Source organism: Lagenorhynchus albirostris, chromosome 16 (genome assembly GCF_949774975.1).
Source record: "Lagenorhynchus albirostris chromosome 16, mLagAlb1.1, whole genome shotgun sequence".
Lineage (NCBI taxonomy): Eukaryota > Metazoa > Chordata > Mammalia > Artiodactyla > Delphinidae > Lagenorhynchus > Lagenorhynchus albirostris.
The window spans coordinates 7,344,327-7,369,063 of NC_083110.1; the positions used below are offsets into that span (position 1 = coordinate 7,344,327).

The 24,737-nt window shown below is 45.9% G+C and overlaps 2 protein-coding genes across 5 annotated transcripts in view; one reads left to right on the forward strand and one right to left on the reverse strand.

Moving 5' to 3' along the window:
• The window catches only part of LGALS8 (galectin 8), a 102,320-nt gene extending 83,190 nt beyond the window's left edge, over window positions 1-19,130 (forward strand). For 2 of the 3 annotated variants that reach the window (XM_060127099.1, XM_060127100.1), the window contains 8 exons: window positions 5,499-5,587; window positions 6,480-6,690; window positions 7,620-7,739; window positions 8,561-8,617; window positions 9,393-9,419; window positions 10,149-10,237; window positions 10,972-11,137; window positions 13,901-19,130. In XM_060127099.1, coding sequence (XP_059983082.1) covers window positions 5,499-5,587; window positions 6,480-6,690; window positions 7,620-7,739; window positions 8,561-8,617; window positions 9,393-9,419; window positions 10,149-10,237; window positions 10,972-11,137; window positions 13,901-14,050 — 909 coding nt within the window. In that variant the 3' untranslated portion in view covers window positions 14,051-19,130. Of the gene's footprint in view, window positions 1-5,498; window positions 5,588-6,479; window positions 6,691-7,619; window positions 7,740-8,560; window positions 8,618-9,392; window positions 9,420-9,540; window positions 9,653-10,116; window positions 10,238-10,971; window positions 11,138-13,900 lie in introns of all 3 variants that reach the window. The other variant, XM_060127101.1, reaches the window with a different exon arrangement.
• Window positions 16,699-24,737, reverse strand: part of HEATR1 (HEAT repeat containing 1) — a 47,890-nt gene continuing 39,851 nt past the window's right edge. The window contains exons 35-44 of one of the 2 annotated variants that reach the window (XM_060127095.1): window positions 24,027-24,316; window positions 23,222-23,372; window positions 22,101-22,259; window positions 21,805-21,939; window positions 21,574-21,678; window positions 21,320-21,488; window positions 20,432-20,586; window positions 19,732-19,890; window positions 17,981-18,089; window positions 16,699-17,004 (exon numbers count right to left, since the gene is read on the reverse strand). In XM_060127095.1, coding sequence (XP_059983078.1) covers window positions 16,916-17,004; window positions 17,981-18,089; window positions 19,732-19,890; window positions 20,432-20,586; window positions 21,320-21,488; window positions 21,574-21,678; window positions 21,805-21,939; window positions 22,101-22,259; window positions 23,222-23,372; window positions 24,027-24,316 — 1,521 coding nt within the window. In that variant the 3' untranslated portion in view covers window positions 16,699-16,915. The other variant, XM_060127097.1, reaches the window with a different exon arrangement.

Below are 24,737 nucleotides of genomic sequence, written 5' to 3' on the forward strand. Positions count from 1 at the left end.
ATCTGTCCATTGGTGAAAGTGGAGTGTTAAAGTCCCCTACTATGATTGTGTTACTGTTCGATTTCCCCTTTTATGGCTGTTAGTATTTGCTTTATGCATTGAGGTGCTCCTCTGTTGGGTGCATAAATATTTACAATTGTTATATCTTCTTCTTGGATCGATCCCTTGATCATTATGTAGTGTCCTTCTTTGTCTCTTCTAATAGTCTTTATTTTAAAGTCTGTTTTGTCTGATACGAGAATTGCTACTCCGGCTTTCTTTTGATTTCCATTTGCATGGAAGATCTTTTTCCATCCCCTCACTTTCAGTCTGTATGTGTCCCTAGGTCTGAAGTGGGTCTCTTGTAGACAGCATATATACACGTCTTGTTTTTGTATCCATTCAGCCAGTCTATGTCTTTTGGTTGGAGCATTTAATCCATTTACGTTTAAGGTAATTATCGATATGTATGTTCCTATTCCCATTTTCTAAATTGTTTTGGGTTCGTTATTGTAGGTCTTTTCCTTCTCTTGTGTTTCTTGCCTAGAGAAGTTCCTTTAGCATTTGTTGTAAAGCTGGTTTGGTGGTGCTGAACTCTCTCAGCTTTTGCTTGTCTGTAAAGATTTTAATTTCTCCATCAAATCTGAATGAGATCCTTGCTGGGCAGAGTAATCTTGGTTGCAGGTTTTTCTCCTTCATCACTTTAAATATGTCCTGCCAGTCCCTTCTGGCTTGGAGAGTTTCTGCTGAAAGATCAGCTGTTAACCTTATGGGGATTCCCTTGTGTGTTATTTGTTGTTTTTCCCTTGCTGCTTTTAATATGTTTTCTTTGTATTTAATTTTTAACAGTTTGATTAGTATGTGTCTTGGCATGTTTCTCCTTGGATTTATCCTGTATGGGACTCTCTGTGCTTCCTGGACTTGGTTAACTATTTCCTTTCCCATATTAGGGAAGTTTTCAACTATAATCTCTTCAAATATTTTCTCAGTCCCTTTCTTTTTCTCTTCTTCTTCTGGGACCCCTATAATTCGAATGCTTGGTGTGTTTAAGGTTGTCCCAGAGGTCTCTGAGACTGTCCTCAGTTCTAATTCTTTTTTCTTTACTCTGCTCTGCAGTAGTTGTTTCCACTATTTTATCTTCCAGTTCACTTATCCTTTCTTCTGCCTCAGTTATTCTGCTATTGATCCCTTCTAGAGAATTTTTAATTTCATTTATTGTGTTGTTCATCATTGTTTGTTAGCTCTTTAATTCTTCTAGGTCCTTGTTAAATGTTTCTTGTATTTGGCTATTCTATTTCCAAGATTTTGGATCATCTTTACTATCATTATTCTGAATTCTTTTTCAGGTAGACTGCCTATTTCCTCTTCATTTGTTAGGTCTGGTGGGTTTTTATCTTGCTCCTTCACCTGCTGTGTGTTTTTCTGTCTTCTCATTTTGCTTATCTTACTGTGTTTGGGGTCTCCTTTTTGCAGGCTGCAGGTTCGTAGTTCCCGTTATTTTTGGTGTCTGTCCCCAGTGGCTAAGGTTGGTTCAGTGGGTTGTGTAGGCTTCCTGTTGGAGGGGACTAGTGCCTGTGTTCTGGTGGATGAGGCTGGATCTTGTCTTTCTCATGGGCAGGTCCACGTCTGGTGGTGTGTTTTGGGGTGTCTGTGGCCTTATTATGATTTTAGGCAGCCTCTCTGCTAATGGATGGGGTTGTGTTCCTGTCTTGCTAGTTGTTTGGCATAGGGTGTCCAGCACTGTAGCTTGCTGGTCGTTGAGTGAAGCTGGGTTTTGGCGTTGAGATGGAGATCTCTGGGAGATTTTCGCCATTTGATATGACGTGGAGCTGGGAGGTCTCTTGTGGACCAGGGTCCTGAAGTTGGCTCTCCCACCTCAGAGGCACAGCACTGACTCCTGGCTGCAGCACCAAGAGCCTTTCATCCACACGCTCAGAATAAAAGGGAGAAAAAATAGAAAGAAAGAGGATAAAATAAAATAAAGTTATTAAACTAAAAAATATTAAGAAAAAAATTTAAGTAAAAAACAACAACAACAAAAAAAACGGACGGATAGAATCCTAGCACAAATGGTGAAAGGAAAAGCTATACAGAGAAAATTTCACACAGAAGCATACACATACACACTCACAAAAAGAGGAAAAGGGGAAATAATAATACATCTTTGCTCCCAAAGTCCATCTCCTCAATTTGTGATGATTCATTGTCTATTCGGGTATTCCACAGATGCAGGGCACATCAAGTTGATTGTGGAGATTTAATCCGCTGCTTCTGAGGCTGCTGGGAGAGATTTCCCTTTCTCTTCTTTGTTTGCACAGCTCCAGGGGCTCAGCTTTGGATTTGGCCCCGCCTCTGCGTGTAGGTTGCCTGAGGGCATCTGTTCTTCGCTCACACAGGACAGGGTTAAAGGAGCAGCTGCTTTGGGGGCTCTGGCTCACTCAGGCCAGGAGGAGGGAGGGGTACAGATGCGGGGTGAGCCTGCGGTGGCAGTGGCCGGCGTGATGTTGCACCAGCCTGAGGCGCGCTGTGCGTTCTCCTGGGGAAGTTGTCCCTGGATCCCGGGACCCTGGCAGTGGCGGGCTGCACAGGCTCCCTGGAAGGCAGGTGTGGACAGTGACCTGTGCTCGCACACAGGCTTCCTGGTGGCGGCAGCAGCAGCCTTAGCGTCTCATGCCCCTCTCTGGGGTCTACGCTTTTAGCCGCGGCTCATGCCCGTCTCTGGAGCTCCTTTAAGCGGCGCTCTTAATCCCCTCTCCTTACACACCAGGAAACAAAGAGGGAAGAAAAAGTCTCTTGCCTGTTCGGCATCTCCAGACTTTTTCCCGGACTCCCTCCCAGCTAGCTGTGGCGCACGAGTCCCCTTCGGGCTGTGTTCACGCAGCCAACCCCAGTCCTCTCCCTGGGATCTGACCTCCGAAGCCCGAGCCTCAGCTCCCAGCCCCCGCCCACCCCGGCGGGTGAGCAGACAAGCCTCTTGCACTGGTGAGTGCTGGTCAGCACTGATCCTCTGTGCGTCAATCTCTCCGCTTTGCCCTCCGCACCCGTTGCTGCGCTCTCCTCCATGGCACCGACGCTTCCCCCCTCCACCGCCCGCAGTCTCCGCCCGCGAAGGGGCTCCTAGTGTGTGGAAACCTTTCTTCCTTCACAGCTCCCTCCCACTGGTGCAGGTCCCGTCCCTATTCTTTTGTCTCTTTTTTCATTTTTCTTTTGCCCTACCTGGGGAGTTTCTTACCTTTTGGGAGGTCTGAGGTCTTCTGCCAGCGTTAAGTAGGTGTTCTGTAGGAGTCGTTCCACATGTAGGTGTATTTCTGATGTATCTGTGGGGAGGAAGGTAATCTCTGCGTCTTACTCGTCCACCATCTTGAAGCTCCCTTTTGGCTTATTTCTTTACAGTGTTTTCTTTTTCCCTTTTCATGTTTATCATTAACTTGGTTAAGACCGTACTGTATGGGGTTTTGTAGGCCACTTCCTCACTGATAATTATATCACTGACATTTTTGTGTTATTAAATAATCTGCATAAATACAAGTTGAACATATAAAAAAATCTCAAGTCACAAAAATGGTTCTCATTTTATTAGGAGATTTAGAAAATGGAACATGCTGCTATTTATTCCTGGGCTGTGGCCAAGAGGAGTAATTGCTTCCACCTTCTCTACACGTGAAAACCGCCCACTCTGAGGTGCAGCTGTAGCCATGCTCTACACCTCTGTTACGCTTCTTGTTTTCTGGTCTGATACGCTTGCTCATCTCCCCCATGCTGCTTTCAGCGGTTGCCGTGACACCAGGTGACAGCTGGATTTGGCGATTTCTTGTCTTATTGCTTAAGGCAGCAACGCTCCATTCAGCAGCCGCTTAGTTGCTGCTCCTTTGCACATGTGAGGCCTGCCAGAGCCCAGCTTCCGGGCTGGTGAGAGCTCCTTCATTCACCAAATGATTATTGATCATCTCTTGGCCTCTGTCCTGGGGGTGTAAAGGTGATGCCCCAGTCCTGCCCCATGCAGCTCGCAGTGTAGGCTTTTGTTTGCAAGTGAACAGAGTACAGAGTGCCGTGATTGACCCTCAGAGGGCGGCCAACTCAGTTGGCCCAGGGAGTCTGAGCAAGGCTCCACAGAGGAGATTGTGCTTGAGCTGAGATTTTCAGCCGATGAGCCACTGGTTTACAACTACTTTTATACGACCTCTCTTGTTTTCTTTCTTTCTTCTTGACAATCAGAGCTACCCTGGATCAATTTTAGCATAGATGTCACCCGGGTGAGCTTGGTGTAAGGTATGCTGGTGTCTGGCCTGCATGGTGCGGTCAGAGGCTCCCAGGGGGAAGAGGGAGGTGGTTGTGGTGCAGGAGATGCATCCACATAGCCAGTGGCCCGGGAGGATGGCGGATCACCTGGGGGAGGGGAGTGACAAGATCTGATCATGTCAGGCCCCAGACAAAGCGGCTGGCTTCCAGCTGATTGGGGGGAGGGGGAGACCTGAATCCTTTGTGGGACCACCAGTCGGGGCATGGAGGTGCTGTGTCTTGAGAGATCCACAGGCACCCACAGCACGTCCTTCAGATCAAGCAGTTCTCTGGTTCCTGGCAGTACCCTGTAGGGTGCAGCTTGGAAGCCCAGCAGGGAAGGCGAGGCACGCAATCCCAGTTGCAGCAGAGCGGCTGCATTTGGAGCACCCTCTGCAGGCAGTAAGTGCTTGTCATTATCTCTGTCAGCACTGGCCTAGGGCCTGGCCTCTTCTGGATCCTGCTGTTGGGATCAGTGGAACTTTAGGAAGGACGGAGGGGTGGGGTGTGGCATGTCACAGAACCCCCAGCCACATAAAAAGTACTGGGAATAATATGTGTCTTTTCCTAAAGAACTCGGAGTGGTGTGCAGGTGTTGCGAGCCTCCTAGCCGTGTTGTCCCGGTGTAGCTGTTTGAATGGTGGGGAGGAAGGACCCGGAAAATGCTAGGGTCTGAGCAGACTTGTGTGCAGCCTTTTTTTTTTTTTAAATTAATTTTTATTGGAGTATAGTTGCTTTACAATGTTGTGTTAGTTTCTGCTCTACAGCAAAGTGAATCAGTTATATATATACATATATCCCCTCCTTTTTGGATTTCCTTCCCATTTAGGTCACCACAGAGCACTGAGTAGAATTCCCTGTGCTATACAGTAGGTTCTCATTGGTTATCTATTTTATGCATAGTAGTGTATATGTGTCAATCCCCTCGTCCCAATTCATCCCACCCCCCCTTTCCCGCTGTTACCCATATGTCCTCTACGTCTGTGCCTGTATTTCTGCTTTGCAAATGAGTTCATCTGTATCGTTTTTCTAGATTCCACATATAAGCGATACTATACAACATTTGTTTTTCTCTTTTTGACTTACTTCACTCTGTATGACTGTCTCTAGGTCTAGCCACGTCTCTGCAAATGGCACAGTTTTGTTCCTTTTTATGGCTGAGTAATATTTATGTGCAGCCTTTAAGAATGTAGTCTTTTGATTCTGTAAATTAACATTTGTTAAAATTATTTTTTTCCTAGATAATCCCCTATGTTGGGACCATTTCTGAGCAGTTGGAGCCTGGAACTTTGATTGTACTACGTGGGCATGTTCCTAGTGACTCAGACAGGTAAAGTCATTCTGTTAGATGAGAAAAGAACAAGAATAAACTCGTTGTGATTGTGGGACAACAAAAAATCATGAGGGAGAGACCGTTTGGATACTCGGAGGCCTGATTTTGCTTTCATAGCAGCCCTGGCCAAGGTGCTGAGGAAATTGGAATGAAAAACTGAAATACAGGTTATTTGGACTTTTTGTTGCTGTCAGTCTGATTTTAGTATAAAGAATTAGAGATATGGTTAATGAAGGGAACTGTGGTCAGATGACGGGGACACAGTCTAGTTACAGTGTAACATTCCCACACCATCTCTTAAGGCCTGTTCTGGGTGGTTTTATCTAATGCTTGCTTTGGGTAGAGTCTGGACGAGGCTGTATCAGCTAGAGTTGGGCTCGGCTCTGTGTGGTGGATGCCTGAACAACAGTGGTTTAAATAAGATGTGAACGTGACATCTAAAGGGGACAGTCCGGAGGGCTGAGGGCGCATGCCAGCAAGCTGTTGGAGGAGTGGGCCTCTTCACGCTCTCACCCTGCCATGCCAGGGTGAGGTCCTCTTTCTCGTGGTTCTTGGAAGCTAGGACTCTGGTCCTCACGTTGTGTTTGGGTAGCTGCCTGGGACCGTGTGCTATTTGGGGGGAAGGGGTGGGGGGTGGGCAGAAGGCAGATGCCAACTGACTTTAGAGACCGTTTCCAGGAATCTTCCTTGCACACTTCACTTCTACCCCATCGGCAGAGCTTGGGGAGACTGGGCAATGTGGGTGCTTGTGGTGGACCGCCACCAGAAGCATGGGAGTGACCAGAAGATCCGTCAGCGGTCGCTCGGCCTGGGTTTCTGCGCTGCCGGGCCTGCGAGGCCGCCTTCCTCCCTGAGTCCTCACGCGGCCTGTGTTTCCTCCCCTCCTCAGGTTCCAGGTGGACTTGCAGTGTGGCAGCAGCGTGAAACCTCGAGCGGACGCGGCCTTTCATTTCAATCCACGGTTCAGAAGGGCCAACTGCATTGTTTGCAACACTCTGAAAAATGAGAAGTGGGGCAGGGAAGAGATCACCTATGACATGCCTTTCAGTAAAGAAAAATCTTTTGAGATCGTGATCATGGTGCTGAAAGACAAATTCCAGGCAGGTTTTGGAGAACGGGTTAGATCCTCATTCATGAGAATAAGCACGAGGGAAGCTTTTCACATGAGTGAACTCACCCTTGCGTGTCCTAAATCCAGAGGAAGAGTTTGCCTTTATCATGTTCCTCTAGAGGAGGGCCCGGCGGGGACCTCGCTGTGAGGCGGGCACAGCCAGCATCCCTGCCGGGGTCGCCGTGCTGGCTGAGGGCGAGGCCAGCGCAGCGGGATTTTGTTAGATCGTTGCTCCTCGCAGGGCTGAGCTTCCTTCTGACCTGGCACAGCCTCACACTCAGGATGGGAAAGTAAACCCCAGGCAGCAGGACCCGCAGGGTGGGAGAGTCTGAACTGACAGATGGGATCCTGGCCTTAGAGTCGGGGTTTGTAAAGTTGCATCCTGCCGCAGCCTAGTCCCGTAGGATCTTGAGATTCTAGACCCAGAGGAGCTCATAGCAACCCCGCTGCGTGTCGTCAGTGCTCCCGCTGCTTCCTCGGGTGTGTGTGGTCCTGGAGGCGCCTCCACCTCCTGGCCCACGAGCCTGTGGAGGACTTGACGGCTCAGGTGGAGACTCCCCACCCGAGGTGCAGACCCCTCTGACCCTCAGAGCCTGCTCCCACCAGCACTTCTCCCCTAAACCTCCTCTCTCCCCTCATCCCTCCTCTGGCCATTGGAGTACTTGGGTCTGGATCGTTCTTTTTAATGCTTGTCCGTGCTCTTGAGCTTTGGTTTTTTCCTGTGTTTCTTTTGCCCGCCAATGGGATTTTCAGCTCCTTGAGATCAGAGACTGTACTGTGTTCGGCGTGTCTTCCCAACACTCCTACAAGTACTGACATCTGGCGGGAGAGGGAGGCGCCCTGTGCACTGGTACCCGCTAAAATGCATTTATTAACTGTTTTATTCGTGGGGGGGACCTGTCTTCTGTGTTTTTCCAGGTGGCTGTCAATGGAAAACATACCCTGATCTACGCCCACAGGATCAGCCTAGAGAAGATCGACACCCTGGGCATTTATGGCAAAGTTATCATTCACTCCGTGGGTTTCAGCTTCAGCTCGGTCAGTCCCCTTCCATGGGGGGTGGCAGGGGGTCTTTGGTGATGTTTTCTTGAAAACTGTGTAAATATGTCCCTCGTTAGTGTGTTAATTTCTTGGAAGTAAATCTTTCAGACTAGTAGGATGCTAACCATTGACCAGGGCTTGCTTGTCTGTAGGATCTCAAATCTAGCATGGTTCCAACAAAAACCCAAACAGTAACGACAAAACAAACAGCCTTTACAGCTGGAGAGGGGCCGTTTCCCTGACGCAGGAGCATAGTGGAGCAGTTCGCTAGGATTGTTTCCTAGAAGCGGGACGTCAAAGGGTAACTGCATTTTAAGTTAGGACTGAAATTGCTAACGTGTCCTCCAAAGAGAGTAAAACAAAGTAGTCTCAAGATCTGTATTCATTTGCTCACATTCTTCTTCTTCTTTTTTTTTTTTTGCGGTACACGGCCCTCTCACTGCTGTGGCCTCTCCCGTTGCGGAGCACAGGCTCCGGACGCGCAGGCTCAGCAGCCATGGCTCACGGGCCCAGCCGCTCCGCGGCATGTGGGATCTTCCCGGACCGGGGCACGAACCCGTGTCCCCTGCATCGGCAGGCGGACTCTCAACCACTGTGCCACCAGGGAAACCCCTGCTCACATTCTTCTTGACATTAGTTCTGATTTTAACATTTGCCAGCTTGACAGAGGGGAGAAGGTTGCTAATGTTCATGCATTTTTGGATAATTTTCTGTCATATTTTCATGTTTAATACCATTTATAATTTTTTTTGATATGTCAAGCAGGTTATATTTAGAATTCTGATGGATGTTAAATATTAATCTGAACTTTTCTTCAGGATTTAAGAAGTAGCCAAGCATCTACTCTGGAATGGACAAAGATAAGTGAAGAAAATGTAAATATTAAATCTCTTAATCAACCACCAGTTTAAAAATGTTTTTTTAGTTGCCATGTAAATTAGGTGGCAGGCAGGCTGAGTTTTAAAAACACTATGTTTTTAATATGAAAACTTATATTTTTAGTAATTAACAGGCTGGAAGTAATCGTTCGAAAACTGAGGCATATACTTCAGGGTGCCAGGTGCTATAAGTTTTGCTGTTTAGACTCTCAGTGGATCTGACCACTACCCACCAATCTTCTGTACAAAGAACTCTCTGAACTGCTAAATAGGCCTGTCCGGAGGTGTTTATAAATAGTGAGCACAGCCAGTGCATGGGCAAACGAACTTCCACGTGTATCTTCTCCCCCTGTGGAAACAACTGCAGTTCAGACATTTTTTGCTGTTATTAGTGTGGAGAAAGTGAGGCCTTACTGATCTCAGCACGTTCCTAGACAGACTAGAATCTCAGCATTTGGGGAGCACCCTGGGAAGAACAAGGAAAATGTGTTTGAAGCCCACATGTGGCCTTCAGGAAAGGCTCAGCTTGTGGCGGAGGCTATAGGATTCAGATGAACAGGACAGTCAGTCTGTTCCCAGCCTGAGTGGCACTCTGCAGCTCCAAAGCACTTGGTCAGGAAGCACTGGCCACCTGCATGTCCCCCCAGCAGAGTGGAGCAGGCACTACCGGCCCAGGCTCTGGGTGGTACAGCCAGTAAGATCCAACTGCTCATGTTATAAAACGTATTTCTTCCCTGTCAATCATCTGTATTTTGTCTTTCTCTTCCAATAGGTACAGAAGTCTGGCATGTCACAGTTTGTAAGTATTTTTGCTATAACCTGTGGAACCTTTTATAAGATTGCCCAGGAAATGAATAGTTGAAGCCTTGGAAGACAGGTTCATTCATTCCATACCTTATTGCAGAACTGTTTCCCTACAGCCTAGTAATAGAGGAGACATTTCTAAAATCGTCCCCAGAACTGTCTACACCAAGAGCAAAGGTTCGCCAGCCAATCACACTTTGACTTGCTCCAAAATACTACCTACCGTTTGTCAAAGGTTTGAAGAGCCAAAATTTTCTTAATTCTGTCTAACAAGTATTTAATGTTAGTTAGCTGATATGCGTAACTGCTACCCTCAGTACAAGCCCAAAGCAGCCACTCTGTGTTTGCACTGGTGTCCTGGACGGCTATCAGTCAACCGGACATCAGGTCCCTGAGCCGTTAGTGTGTTTCTGTAGCTCCCCCTACCTCAGCCACTTCCCCTCCGGGCTGAAGGCAGTGCACTCTTCAGGCCAGCAGAGGTGACTTTCTCAGAGGACATTTCACTCAGGCAGAGGATGTCAGGTCCCTCCCCACATCCATTCATTTCATTGTCTGAAAAATGGAGTGTTTGCTGTGAGCCAGGGACCCACCTGGGACCAAGGCAGACTTGGTCTGTCCCTTCATGGGGTTCACGGCCTTTAAACATTTCCCAGCGTCTTCTGGCAGTTTTCCCTCATGATCCCTTTTTGCAGGCTTCCTGATGCTAACTGGGATTTCTTTGCAGACTCTGCCATTCGTAGCGAGGTTGAACTCCTCAATGGGCCCTGGACGGACTGTTGTCGTAAAAGGAGAAGTAAATACAAACGCCAAAGGGTCAGTATCAGTAAGTGGCCGTAATAACAGGGCTGCTGCTGCGTGTCTCTTACAGCTGTAACCCTGTCAACAATCTCGTGAGGTGTAAGTCGGGCTAATGTCATAAGCTTCATTTGAAAAGTGAGACTGTTAAAGCCAGATGAAGTTAGACTGCTGACAACTAGCAGTTGGCGGCACCTAGGCTTTTTGTGGCCAGACTGGAGGGTGGCATTTTTGTCCACGAGGCCCACCCTTGTAGAACTGCAGGGCAGCTCTGTGAGAGCAGGTCACTTTTATTAGGGCTCGTTCCCCTTGCCATGGGTCTTATAAGATTCCTGCTTTTAGAACCTTTTCCAGAGGTGTTCAGAGTTCTGAAAGCTTGAAATGAGAGCTATTTCCTAGCAAGTAGTACACTTCGAAGAACAGGGCATTGTAAATGCTGAGACTTCCTGCTTGGAAGGACCCTGTTCTTGCAGCAGACGTGATCCTTTGGGTCGCTTGCTCTAACCGTTTAATTTCTTCCTGTAGCCTTAAACGTGGATTTTTAAAGCTTTTCATATTTTTATTTTGCAAATAACATACTTATACCAACGGTGTGCTGACTCGGAATTTTACATTTCACCTTCATCGGCATTCCTGGGTCCTTGTGTGTACATGTTTTGTGTAATCAGAGTTTAATTCTGATTGTTAAAATTGCAGAAACTCGACTCCTCTCTTCTACTTGGCTAATTAGTTTTTAAAAATTCTCTCAAAAGCTTTGCTGTTGATCTACTATCAGGAAAATCCAGGGATATTGCTCTCCACCTGAACCCACGCCTGAATGTTAAAGCATTTGTAAGAAATTCTTTTCTTCAGGAGTCCTGGGGAGAAGAAGAGAGAAATATTACCTGTTTCCCTTTTAGTCCTGGGATGTACTTTGAGGTGAGATGATTATCTTTTTTGAAAATGGGACAGGAAAAAGAATCCTGCGGGCAGGGGTAAGATGCAAGATAAATGGTCCATTTAAATTGAGTCCAACTTAATATGTGGAGGTTGTGTGTGGTTTTTGTTTATTTGGAGATTGTATTTTGAATGCCGTCTTTTATAACGCAAATAATCAGCATAAATGGCCAAGCCAGTCGAGTGCCACGTTATTTGCATTGGAATTATCTGACATGTTTTCATAATGACAATTTCTGTGTAACCCCATATTAGTTAATAGGAATTTGAACAGGAACCTTGTCTCAGGGCGGGAGTAGCACGTTTAATCCTAAGTGAACGTGAGGACGTAGGAGCCATGAGACTGCCGGCACTATCCATCGTCTCGGTGACACACAGCTTAGGTGGCAGTACTCTGTTCCAGGCGGTCCTGTTTGTATATATTCAAAGACAGACACATTTAGACTACCGGGACTTGAAGGCATGTAGTCCTGAGCCCCCAGAGATGCGAATATTCTAACACAGCCTCTCCCCAGATGTGCTTCCGGGGAGTCTCGCCACGTGGATGCTGCATGGTTGGCTGGGTGCCCTCACCAGCTTACGTGACTCACTGCTCACGTGGTCATTTAGGGTCACTGATTTGGGTCGTGGCTTCTCCAGCGTTTTAAACTGTCACATGCTCTGGACGGTTGGAGCTCGCAAGACTCCTCAGAGTTGTTAGAAGTGTGAACATCAGGCTGAACAGAAGGTGGTGATTTGGCATTAGTATTTATCCGTAAGTTCCTGTCTAATGCAGTGCCCTCCCTGGTTTGGGGAGTGATAGACAGGAGCGAGCTCATCATAGGTTCCCTGGAAGTGGTGGGTACTCGTCTGGAATTCAGAAGGAGGTGGGGGTGTGAAGGTAATCTGGGTTTTACAGATTTCGGGGATGATACGGACAAGTTGCTGGAGGTCGGAAGGGCGGCACAGGGGTTGCTGACTAGGCGGCAGTCAGGGTGTGAAGGGTGACGTGGGTTCACTGGAGGGAGAGGTGGCTGCTCCGGCAGGAAGCTGATCCTTGTGGTTGGGGACTGGAAACTCGTGACCTGTTTTCTGGCCTATTTGAGCCCCAAGTTTGCGACTACTGTATCAAAATAAAAGAGGAAAATAACATTCTCTTAAATAATCTTTTCCTTTTGTTAGTTTTCTACTTCAGGAAGAGTAGTTGTCCTCATGTGGGATCACTGTTGTCAGTTTTTTTGTAGTGATAGCTTTAAACTCCTGCCTTTTTAATAGGCTTTCATTGAGATTCTCAGATCTTTCCATTAAAGCCATTGCTTTGCTTTTAAACAGTATCTTCTGTTCCGTGGCATTTCAGATTCACTTGTTAGTTCCAGCTGGAATCACTTAAAAACTATCTTTCGGTTTTGTAATGTCATCTGTGAGCTCTTTATCAAATTCATGTTCTTAGGAGCTGTTCAGGTGGTTGAGGGATCTTGGTGTTCCATGTTTGCATGTATGTACTTTGTTTTGCAACAGTGTGTCCACTAGGCTGCCTGCCATTTCTCTTCCATTTGTAACATAAGGTGCTGGCTCTGCACTTGCTCTGACTTAGTCTAGAGAACTCTTTTCCCACTGTATCCGTCTAATGCCAGTTTGTTTTCCCTTCTGAGCATAAGGCTGTGTGTTTTGTGTTCTCTTGAGATTTTGTTAAATGTCCATCACCAAAGGTCCCTTCCACCTGGTTGAAACTGGGATTTCCACCATTGTTGTGGGCATATAATCCCCAGTTATGGCTATTTTCCCCAGTTCTCTGTATAGCCCTGCACCTTCATCTGTGTCAGTTATTGCTGTTATCCATGGAATTTCCCCCTCTTCCTAATCTCCCCCAGCAGCCATTTCCACTAGTCCTAGCAAAAGAAAAAAGACACTCAGTTGGCTGCTTTGCAGATCCAGATATCTTGTGCCTCAGTCTGGCCTCCGGGGATGGAGGCGGGGAGTGCCGGGGAGAGCACAGTGTGGGTTCTCCCAACTGGCCTCTGCAGTGTGGGTGGGAAACAAATGGTAGTCAGTGGCCAGACTGGCACGGGGAACATGGTAGCAGAAGTAAGAGGTTTAGGTGTACGAGCAATTTAAAAGGATCGCGGTTAACTCTGAAGGGCTAACACCAGTGAGGACTCTGAACCGAATCTCTTCCAAAACTCAGAGGTTCATAGAACACTGAGCTTTGAAGAGCTTTGGAGAAACAGACAAGAGGTGCTGAGCTAGGATGGGAATCAGGGTCACCAAGCAGCTCTGCAATCCCTAGCAAGTGACCTAAACTTCTGAGATTTCATATTGTCTGAGTTGCCCAAGACCCTAGAGTTTGAGGCAGCAAAGTGAGGATCCAAGCCCCTTGGTACCAGCCTGTGACTGGGAACCAGCTCTTCTGTGAACGAGTGCCACGGTCAGCCACTTTCTCCTTCCCAAGTGTCGGCGAGGAGGGCGGCTTGCCACTTCCCCAGGAGCACAGGGCAGGAGAGGGCGCGTGCTGAGGACAGGAAACCAGCAGGCCCTGGGGACAGTGTGAGGGTCCAGGCACATGAGAGCCACTTCCTGGAGTGGGACAAGGCAGAAAGTGCCACTACAGATACACGTTAGTCAGATCCTGGAAACTGCAGCAGGGAGTCGGCGCTGGCAGGCTGGGAGAGGAAACCAAATGGTTTACTTGACACGCCTGTTCATGTGCGGGGAAACAAACTCTTAAGCCCAGGGGCACCACTAATGTTGTGTATACTTTCCTTCCAGATGATAATTTATTGTGATGTTAGAGAATTCAAGGTTGCAGTAAACGGTGTACACAGCCTGGAGTACAGACACAGATTTAAAGACCTGAGTCATATCGACACGCTGGAAATCGATGGCGATATCCACTTACTGGAAGTAAGGAGCTGGTAGCTGACAGGTGTGCTACAAAAACTGAAATACAGATGACTTCTGTAACACTGGCTTTGTTAAAATGCATCTTACTCTCATGATACGGTTTATATATATTGTTAAAATGAGCTGTAAGTCCTACTGGGTGTCCTCAGTCCATGTCACGCAGTGAGACTTTGTCAAGCAAAAAGTGAGGACATTTGAGGCAACAGCAGCTTATAGCCATTATTATAACAGGCCTTTCTGCTCTCTCTCCTGTACCCTGGCCGCCTCTTTTTTAAACCTACTTCACATTCAACAAGTGTTTATTAAGAGCCTGCTGTAACACAGTAGCCACCCTGCATGGAGCGCTTGTCTTTTGCCAGCGCTGTGCTGGGAGCTGGGAGGACACAGTGAGGCACGTACGTTCCCTGTTCTGTTCAGCTCAGAACCTTCCGTGCTTTGCCACTGTGCCGTTGTTTCTCCTCCACGCGCTACATAAACTTACCAGGCACTTAAAAGAATTATTCTGTTAGATCACCTGAGGACACTATAGGCGACACCACTCTTCCTGCAGTGCTGCCCTTCATACCCAGTGTTTTATTGTATCCTGTAATTGAGAGGATTGATGTTGACCTACATCTGGCAGTTTTCTTTAGCATAATATTTATATCTTCTAGCTGTAAGCATTACCAAATAATTATCATTATGAGAGCGGAACACAGCACAAGATAGAGGCAAAAAACAAAGCAAAACGAACAAAACCAAATGGTACTGAAATTAACTTGATGTCAATCTCCAGGCCACTGATCTTCTGTACCAGTAAATGGTTATTTTAGAATATTGGAATTTAGGGTGAGTCAGAGGTCTCCTCTGAAAGTTTTAGACGAGAGATGGATTCAATTTGTAAAATGTTTGTGGGTAACAAAGCAATGTCAAGATTAGACTTAATGATTGATTATAGAACAGGCCCTATCAGAAAGTAAAATACACCAGCAGAGACCAGTGAAGTAGAGAGAGGCCGTGTGTGCCTGTTGCTTGTCTGCACGCAGACCAGCACTGCCTCTCCTCTTCCAAGACGACCCCGTCATCGTTAGTGACTGAGATCAAAACGCTGTTCTCCCTTCAGTGATTAAAATCAAACCTGTATCAGCAAGTTAAACTGTTGTTGCATTTCTGTAATTTTTTCTGTTATTCTTTGAAGAGAGTTGGCAGAAGTTCTTTGTAGAATTCTTACAGGTCAGATCTTGTCACAGGGAATTTCAAAGCCTTGGGAGTGGGGAGGTAAAAAGCTAGATCAGTCAGATCATTTTATATTAAATCGCTGGGCTGAATTCTGCCAGGATTTGGGAATATTTTCATAACAGCTTTTGGTTAGGTATTATTTGTATCCCTATAGTGGAAAAAATACTGTTACCAGTCTTACTTTTAAAAAGTACTCAGTGTAGCACTTAATTCTTTTCCACCTTGTCATATTAATTTATTATGCCCAGTCTTGCCAAGCTAAAACAAACAAAAAAACACTGGTGGAGGAGAGGATGTTGGGAAAGCTGTAGAAGGCAAGAAGGGTCTAGTATCCCCCAAGGTTTTTTTTTCCTCCAGAAAAGAACATCAGAGGGCCTGGCAGATGGTGGAAACGGTGGACCACTTCGGAAAAAAGAAAAGCTCACTTACCTTGTTTCCTGTAAGTCTTAAACATAGTTCATTTTCATTTTATGTGGATGATACTAAGAAGTCTGACCATTTCTTTGATAGAATAAATACAAAATCTTAAAATTTTTTTTGAAAAGAAGCCATTAGCATTTATTAATGAATCCTGTTGAGATGTTTCATAAAGAGAAATATGTGTTCCTAGCAAACTCCGTCTCCAGACTGCAAATCAGCCTTTGCTTGTCATGATTCCACACTAAGTTTCTGTATTAAATTAGATCAAGGGCTTTCAGACTTGATTTGAACACCTATGGAACAGTGCTTAGAGGCCTTAAATTTTAAAAAGGCATAAATAAATAAAATGCCTTAAACAAAATAAAGGCAGATTTGTTTACTTTTATTTGCACCCTCACTTTGCAGCTTCACCATGACATAGTATAGAGATTAGAGAACTTCAAAGCTTTGAAAAAAAATCTGTTGTTTACTTTTTTCCTCATAAAAGTAATCCTTGGTTAACCACCGATAGAAATGTGAGCATTTCTAACCCTGAAGGGGCTCCCTCTTACCACCTGGTGTTTCTGAGCCCTCGTTATTTGTGGGAGCAGTGAGGTGTGGCTGTTTTATAAACAGCCTACTGCTTCCACCCCCTGCCCCCCAAAAGACTGAAGGATAAAGGAGAGACGATCATATTCTAGAGCAGAAAATGCATCCCACAACTACTCCCCTCCATGAGCACACGCAAAAATTAAGACTGCAGTGTCATCTACCCAAAATGAAAAGTAAAAGTCCAAATGGCTTTACAGTTGAATGCATTCTTGTTGGGTGCTGAATAACTCTCATTTTCTTGAAGTAAAGAGCTGCTTTGAGTGAAATCTCTGACACCGATGCTACGTACAAAAGACAGTCCTTTACCAGGAAAGTTAAGGCTTTACAGTCTAAACGGGGGTTAGCTTTGGGTGCTAAAATTAATCATGTATGTAATGGTAATAACATCACTCAGAAAAGACCCTCATCGACGGTCTTAATTAAACAAACAGCAGTCTGTATAAAAATACCAGGTATCATTTACTCTTTTTGTATATTCTGTACAACTGGCAGGAGAGGCTTATGTGGTAGCACAAGCCAGGTGGGAATTTTGTAAAGAAGTCCAAGGAGGTGTTAGCGGCACCAAAAGTAATATGGTCCTAAACACCCAAAATAAAAATATGAAAAGTAGGTCTGACCTCTGAACAGTATGAAATACCAGAGATCAGGGCTTTAGAAGTAGCTCTGGAGCGGCTCTCCCAGGATCGTTTCCAGCCGCTGAACAGTCTTCTGGCACTGATGCTCCACCTCTTCACATTCATCTAAAAACAAAATCAAAATGAGTCAGTCTTCCTGCCTCAGTTCTCAGAGCCTGGTTCCTCACATCTCGCATTCGCTGGCCGTCAGTCAGAAGAGAGAAATGAAGCACAGTCCTGAGGCGGAAGCCATCCTGGAAACCCCTCCTCTGCCTTCCTCCTTCCTGCCTTCATTCCCTTCTTTCGGTCTAGGACTGGGGAAGCAGAATAAGACAGACCCCAAAAAGTGGTGCACAAACGAAAATTCCAGATGCCTAGCGATGCCACTCTTAGTAGTTCACACAGCCCCTCTCCAGGAGGGAGGAAACAAAGGTGCAGGCACCTGGTTTTGGATCAGCAGTGAATCGCTAACGTGAAGGCATCTGTCTACTCGCCTCCATCACCCCACTAATAAGCGGCACTGTTATTTCTTGGGCTGCGTGGTGGCACAGTGCTCGTTCTGCCGTCGGTCCAGAACTGCGCAAACCTGGACTTAAACCCCAGTTCCACCTGTCACACATTTTTATCAGCTAGATTACTTAATCTCTTAAAGCCTCTAGTTTTTTCCTTTATAAAAGGGGGATAACGGCATATGCCTTGTGAGGATTAACGACATCATCCACGTAGAGCACAGAGTAAGTGCTGGTCATTAACAGGCAGCCACCCCATTGCAGCCTTAGTGGCACTGGATGTTTTGGTATAATAACCCTATATCTGTGGACCAAAATATTCAATCACAGACATGCGTGAGGTTAAAGAAAAACAGTATCATAGTCTGCACCGTCAGCAAAAAAAACACAAAAATAAAGATAGTGAGATTATGCTATAAACAAATCTCAAATGACAATGAGGCAGCCCGTGCACCCCACTCAAACCAGGAGCTCAGCCTCTGCACAGAGGGCTGGAGACACGAGCTCATCACAGGCTATCCAAATGTGCATTCTCATTGGGCACATTCCCACAGAAGTTCACTCTAATTATTTCTTAATAGTTTGGGAATTACCTTCCATCAATTCAGCTAAGAAAGGAATGGATTCTGGTAACAAGACGATATAATTCTCTCTCAGTTTTTCAGCCAGTGCCAGCACCGTAATCAGAGCAGCAAATCGAACCTGAAAGGGATAAAAAAGGTGGAGAATAATTAAAAAAAAAACTAGTATTCTTGTATTACTTTATGATCTAACTTGAGATGAGCTCCGAATTTTAAACTGTTAGCCTCACGTGAGTTTATTTCACTTTCTGGCCAACTTTCATCTTGGAATACCAGTTTGTTTAACAATACGGGATCCATCTATAATATGGGCAACCTTATATATCAGTGCTTTTCAATCTGTGTTCTAGAATTACAAGCCTTTCATGTGAATGTCTTTTTATAACATTTTTCTTAAACCAGTAAAAATGCCACCTGCAAATTCAAGTGTGTCATCAAATGTGACTGCACTGGAGCCGCCAGCTGGCCTGGCCGCTGGTGATGCTGACCTGGCAGGACCGCGTCCCCAGCCGCTGCAGGCAGGACTCCCGTCCTCAGGACCCTGACTGGGGTCACAGTGTGGTTGTGTGAGGGGCCAGGCGCCGGCTCTGGCCACACCCTCACCTCAGCCTGACTAAAAAACACACTCATTGTGTCATAAATGTCCTAGTTTTGGAACTTAAAAGATTGGAGTGTTGCTCACGACTTGTCTCTGACAAGGAATGCAACCAGTTGTTTGTTTTGTTAGTGATTCACTTTGAAACAAAAGCTATGTTAGTCTTCTTTCTGGTTTTGGGTAATTCTGGTTTGGATAGAGCAAAGTGAGTTGTTGAAAAAACGTTTGTTACTGCCTATGTTCAATCAGGATTTTCTTGATATTGTACAATCAAAACAACATATTACAAAACAACAAATTTAATGCTGCAACTTTGTTAAGATCCTACAATTTAAAATTTGGGGGTTCCCATCCATACATCTGTGAAGAAGAATTAGCATAATAAGAAGAAAAATACATTTTGTTAATTACATTTTACTTCCAAGACCTTTCAAGCCAATGTAGAAAAAGAAAACTTTGGGCACTGTGATCCTTTCATGTGTAAAAAGGAAACTGAACTAGAAAAAATTAAAGTAATAAAAACATTAATCTGAAAAATAATAAATAAAATTTGGGGGTTCATTGGAACAGCCTCATTGTTTTCATTACTTCCTAATAAATGCTGTGAATTTCAACTAATAAATTTATTAACAAAATTCTGCTTCAGTCTGTTTTATCCCCTGAGGTTCTAGTGTGATAATTAGCTTGAGGAATGGCAATTCATTGCTAGAACAGTTTGAAAACTTCCAAACTTCCGCTCATTCCCCCCGCCCCCCACGTTAATGGGCATCAACCGCTAGCCCTTACCGTGCGTTACTCCACCAAGTCCTATGCCTGAGATCGATACACAACAGGGACTCTGCTCTAACTCAAAGGAATGTTCTGTAGACAAAGCATGCTGTCTCTGGGAGCACACTGACATTTAAATGGTGCATAAGAAACATGAGGAATTCAAGTCTTTTCAATATTTAAAAGTGTAAAGTATTTTAGTGCTCGTGCCTAGCACACCATGGGGGTGGGGGAGGACTGCCATTATTTATAAATGGCCTGTAAGAGAAAACTAAGTTTCCCAGGCTCAACCTTCTGCCTGACACAGCCAAACCCTGGTGCTAGAAGACACGCATTAGTGCAGACCGGTGAGGCCCCAGGGAGAGCGCACAGCATCCCTGCTGGCCCTGCGGCTCCTAACCTTGGGTGAGGAGTCCCTCATCTTCAGCAGGATCTGGTAGTTCAGTGGTTTCCAAAGCGAGTCGTCTGCCATGGCCACTGCGAACTGTGCAAGGCACGGGATCAGGTGCTTCGTCACCCGTTCCTGGAACGTCTCTTCTCCTCCAAGCCTGTTTTCCAGCTGTTAACAGTGAGACAAGGACTGAGCAACGGGTCTCATTGCTGTTTGAGAAAATACTCAATGTATATAGTACTTTACTACCCTTCCTGGTATCAGCAGGCTCAAAAACCAAGGTGCTGTTTAGTCTCAAAAACCAGGTACTATTTGCTCTCAAGAGAAAGAGAGCAAATTTACTACCTTATAAGAACTCAAATGGAATCACAGCGCTTAGCATCATCCCTTTCCCCCTGCAGAACCTCTCAGAGGAGGGCAGCCAGACCCTGACACATTCTCAATGAACCCAGTTTTTAAGAATTAAAAACTTAATACACCTTACATCATATCTCTTATTTGAAAATATTTAAAGTAAAACTCGGTAAATGCCGCTACAAAGATAAGTTATTAATATATCCATGAAAAATGAGAAATCAATTTTGAAATAAAAATTTCATGAAAAGGAAAAACACACCAGCAAACTGCGGTTCTGGTTGATATAAACCCCGCAGGCATGTAACACTGATGGCTTCCTTATCTTTTAACAAAAGATCATTCCACTGGTTACCTGATCCACCAGGGGCATCATCAAGGCTTCTGCTCTCTCTCTACTTAGAAAATGCTGGGTGTCAAAGAGGAAGATTTTATATAAACAGTTCAGAATAAACTGCAGTAGCAAGCAGCACTTTTCAGGGTCACTTTCAGAGTCAAAAAACGCTTCATCTGTAGATAGGGGAGAGAAACAAATGGAAACAAAAATAACAAAAAACTGAATTTCACAATTTGATCTCCAGTGTTTAACTTCAAATCGCTATTAACAGAACTATAACCAGAAGGTTATTTCTAAAATGATCTAGAAATCACAATCAGGATGAAGGCAGAGCACAAATTAAATGGACGGTCTCGCGGGGGAGTGATCTGTTCTTTCAGAGTTGTTAAGATTTTTGGTTATTAAGGGCTTCCCTGGAGGTGCAGCGGTTGAGAGTCCACCTGCCGATGCGGGGGACGCAGGTTCGTGCCCCGGTCCGGGAAGATCCCACATGCCGCGGAGCGGCTGGGCCCGTGAGCCATGGCCACTGAGCCTGCGCGTCCGGAGCCTGTGCTCCGCAACAGGAGAGGCCACAACAGTGAGAGGCCCGCGTACCGCGGAAAAAAAAAAAAAAAAAAAGATTCTTGGTTATTAAGATTGCTTAGTTTGGCAAGTAGACTGCTTATTAGCATTAAAAAATAAACCAATCTTAATGTTTTAGAGTTACTTCCAATAACACAGGACTGCCCATTTATTCTTCCTCCCAAGTGAGTCAGTTAATAACATTAATTAACTGCTAAAGGAAAAGTGCTAAAACACTTCAGTGTCTGACAACTGACTATAAAGAATTCACCTTCCTTACACTTACTGCATCTCGCTAAGGTGCACAGAGCAAGGGCACCAGCTGACCTGGAGTCAGCTACCTACCTGTTTTGGAGATGTTCACCTGGTTCAAGGTGTCAGCAAAAGGCTTCACTAAGTGGCCAGCAAACAGGGTAAAAAGCCCTTTCAGTTTTTCAGCAATGCAATCTGCCAAGTTGTAAAATGTCAACAGTCTGTCCTTTGGGGCGTCCTCTGTTTTAGCCCAATCAAACAGCTAAAAGACAAAGTAGCATTAGTTTCTTCTTCAGATCTTATAACTGATACGTGAGTAAAAGGAGAAGTAGAGGAAAAGAGCTCACCTTGAAGAACAGGGGTCTGAATGTGACCTCAGAAAGTTTTACAACCATGGCCATGAGACAGTCAATGATGTAATTTTCCGTTTTTCCAATTTCCTCCAGATCATTCTGAAAACAGAAAAGCTGATTTGTTAGCCAGAGTAGTGACATCTAGCCCTAACTTTGACAAGTACAACAGGTCTGAGTCAGGTGAGAAGTTTAGGACGGGGCGTCGGGGGCAGGGAACACGCCTACCTCAGAGTGCTGGGCGCGGAAGTCCAGGGCCTCCAGGAAGAACGTGGTGAGCTGGGGCTGGTGGGAGGCGAGCTCCTCCTTCCTCATCACCCCGATGTGCTCGCACAAGATGCTCATAAATGGGCCCATGAGATTCTGAAAACACAGTCAAGAGACATGCCAATTGTTAATATTCCTCTAGTTCATTAATGCATTTATAATGGAATTAAACCACCATATTCTTCTTTAAGTGAAAATCTAAACATTTCAGTACCACATCTCCCTCCTCCAAAGTCTAATACCCAGTACGGTCTAACCTTCCAGTTCTTCTCAATCTGCTTGTATGTCTTGTTGATGGCTGGCAGTAAGACTCGGGGTGACAGCGTGGTAGCCAGGGTCTTTTTAAGGGACATGAGATGGACATTAGCCTGGGAGGCAGGAGCCATTTCACTAGTGACTTTCTCCAAGTGAATCACCTGTAGGAATATAACAACAACGATCAAGGCCACCACGGGTCCTCGCCGGGAGCATCTGTCTACACACTTACAGAAAGTCCTGGTAAGGATGGAAAAGCCAGTCCAAACGCTGGTGACTGGGAAAGCTCAGTGCACTCAGCATCAACACAGGATTCCTTTTAATGCCAACCCCGAATGTTAAAATAAAATAAATAAAAATTTATTTGTAGTATTTAATATAAATTAAATAGATAAAAATGGACAGATGCCTCTTTCCAAGAGGGAGTCAGGGATGCAGGCAGATGGTGGAAGGCAGGACACAGAGCTCTCAGAACGACCATCTTAGAGAACAGGAATCCGGGGCCCGTGAGGAGAGACAGTCACGTTCTCCTTTGCTGAAGAATCTAGAAAGCTCCTCAGATGCAGAGGCCTCTTTCTATAAGAAGTCTACCTTCAAGGCCTGGCTGGAGAGTATGTGAATCGGTTAAGTCATCTGCATCACGGCACTTAAGGCTCCTAACTTCATAAACGGCCAGTGATCAATGCAACAGCACGGGGCGGGGCAGGAGGCCACTCTCGGGCATTTGCATTCAGTTGGAAATGCCATTAGCCCGCCGTCTGGACTGCAACACAGGCATTCCGCCCTGACAGACGCCTTAGGGTCGTGAAGAACTAAGTGGGCATGCCTGTTTCTACAAGAAGCTCTACCAGACCAAGGCCAAGGAGCTCACGGGGGGGGGGGGAAGCAATGAAATACATCCTGCAAAGTCAAAAAAGAGAAGAGCCTCATGACAGAGTGACACCCATACCAACGTCACGACTAAACAGGAGGGATGATGGCAGTGAAAAAGGGACACATTCACTAAAAACAAGCACCTCTTTTCAGAAATAAGAATCCTCCTGCCAAACGAAAGACGTCAAGCACAAATAAAACAATCCAATCTGTAAGCTTTCCCCTTCCCCCGCTGTGGTCACCAGCTCACCTGCAACAAGACATCTTCCAGGTAGGGGCTGATGAAGTGCGGCAGGGTCCCAGCCACCTTCTGCAGGGCCACCAGGGCGCTGAGCAGGTAGACCTCGCCCGAGGCCAGGTCGCGGGCGCGCCTCATGGTTGTCAGTAATGGCGGCATCAGGCTGGAAAGGAAGGGCACAAGTTTCTTTGAGGAGAACGGAGCAGAAGTCACTCTGCAAAAATCCAAATAACCGTGTCCGTTACATCTCTGACGTCCCACAAAACGTCTACACGGTTTACGTGACTGAGAGCGAGAGCTCTCCCAGTGCCCACGGTACTGACACAACATCACCTTAAATAACACCACCACCTTGCAGTTTAACACTTGCTGTGTGTCGGGCAAAAAAGCCCTGCACGCACTGCCCCACGGGCATCCTGCGAGGTTGGTGCTGCCTCGATTTGTAGACGGCAAAGCTCTAACAGGCTGCGTAACCCTGGCCAGCTGGCGAGGCTGCACGCTGGCAAACACCAGAGCCGACGAGAGAGCCAGCACCTGGCAGCTGTGGCCCAACCGGCTGGGCCCCTCTACGAAGCAGTGTTGTCACCTACTGCTTCCGAGGAACGCTAGTCAAAGGGGAGCAAAAACTGGGGGACAATACACATCAGGTAAACGAGAATGTTATTATTTTCCGGTTTGAAGAAACGGTCACTTCTCTAACAAATCTAATTTTATGAAACTTCTACTGACACTCGGGAAAAAGTCACTAAGGGTTTTATTTTCCAGCTGATACCAGAAACCTCGTGCGGTGGTCTTGTGTCCGGTCCCCTCGACATACCTGGGGAGCTGAGGGATGGCCAGGGCTTCCAGCGTGGAGACCACCTCGGCCACACACAGCAGGGCACCCCCCAGGACGTTCTTCTCCTCCTTTGTTCCTAGAGCAATCAGCCTCACGGCAGTGTTCAGCACAGGGACAAAAGGCTCTGGATTTTCTGCACCAAAATTCTTGCATAGAAGCTTTAAGGTGTATAAAGCTGTCTGTCTGTTGATTGGTTGTTCTTCTAATGTCTTTCTTTTATGCTTCACCATGGCCACAAGGACTGGGACCAGTTCCAGGAAGTGGTAAACCTGAAAAAGACAGCCCACCGTCCCACATAACTAAAGCTACAAATGCTAGTCCTTTTCTCCAGTTTTACTGCTTGAGACTCTGCCTAAATGGAGATCAGACCAAGACGTCCTGCGCCACACGATTAAACACAAGCGACCTTTTCTCCATCTGCTTTATTTACTGATAAATGGACGCATGTGCTTGTGACCAATTCTGTATTTATATAAAGCACCCTACCCGTGTGGAGTGAAAGAGGATTAGAATCGTGCTAAAGTTAAGGCAACATATGGTCCATATTAAGCAAGAATACTGCTAGGGTGCAATTCCACTCTAAGAGCTCTTATAACACGTATATACGTGGCTCCTATCAAAATTAGCATCACATTTTAAACACACACGCATCACAGCATTGTATTTGGATAATAATACACTTATTTAAAT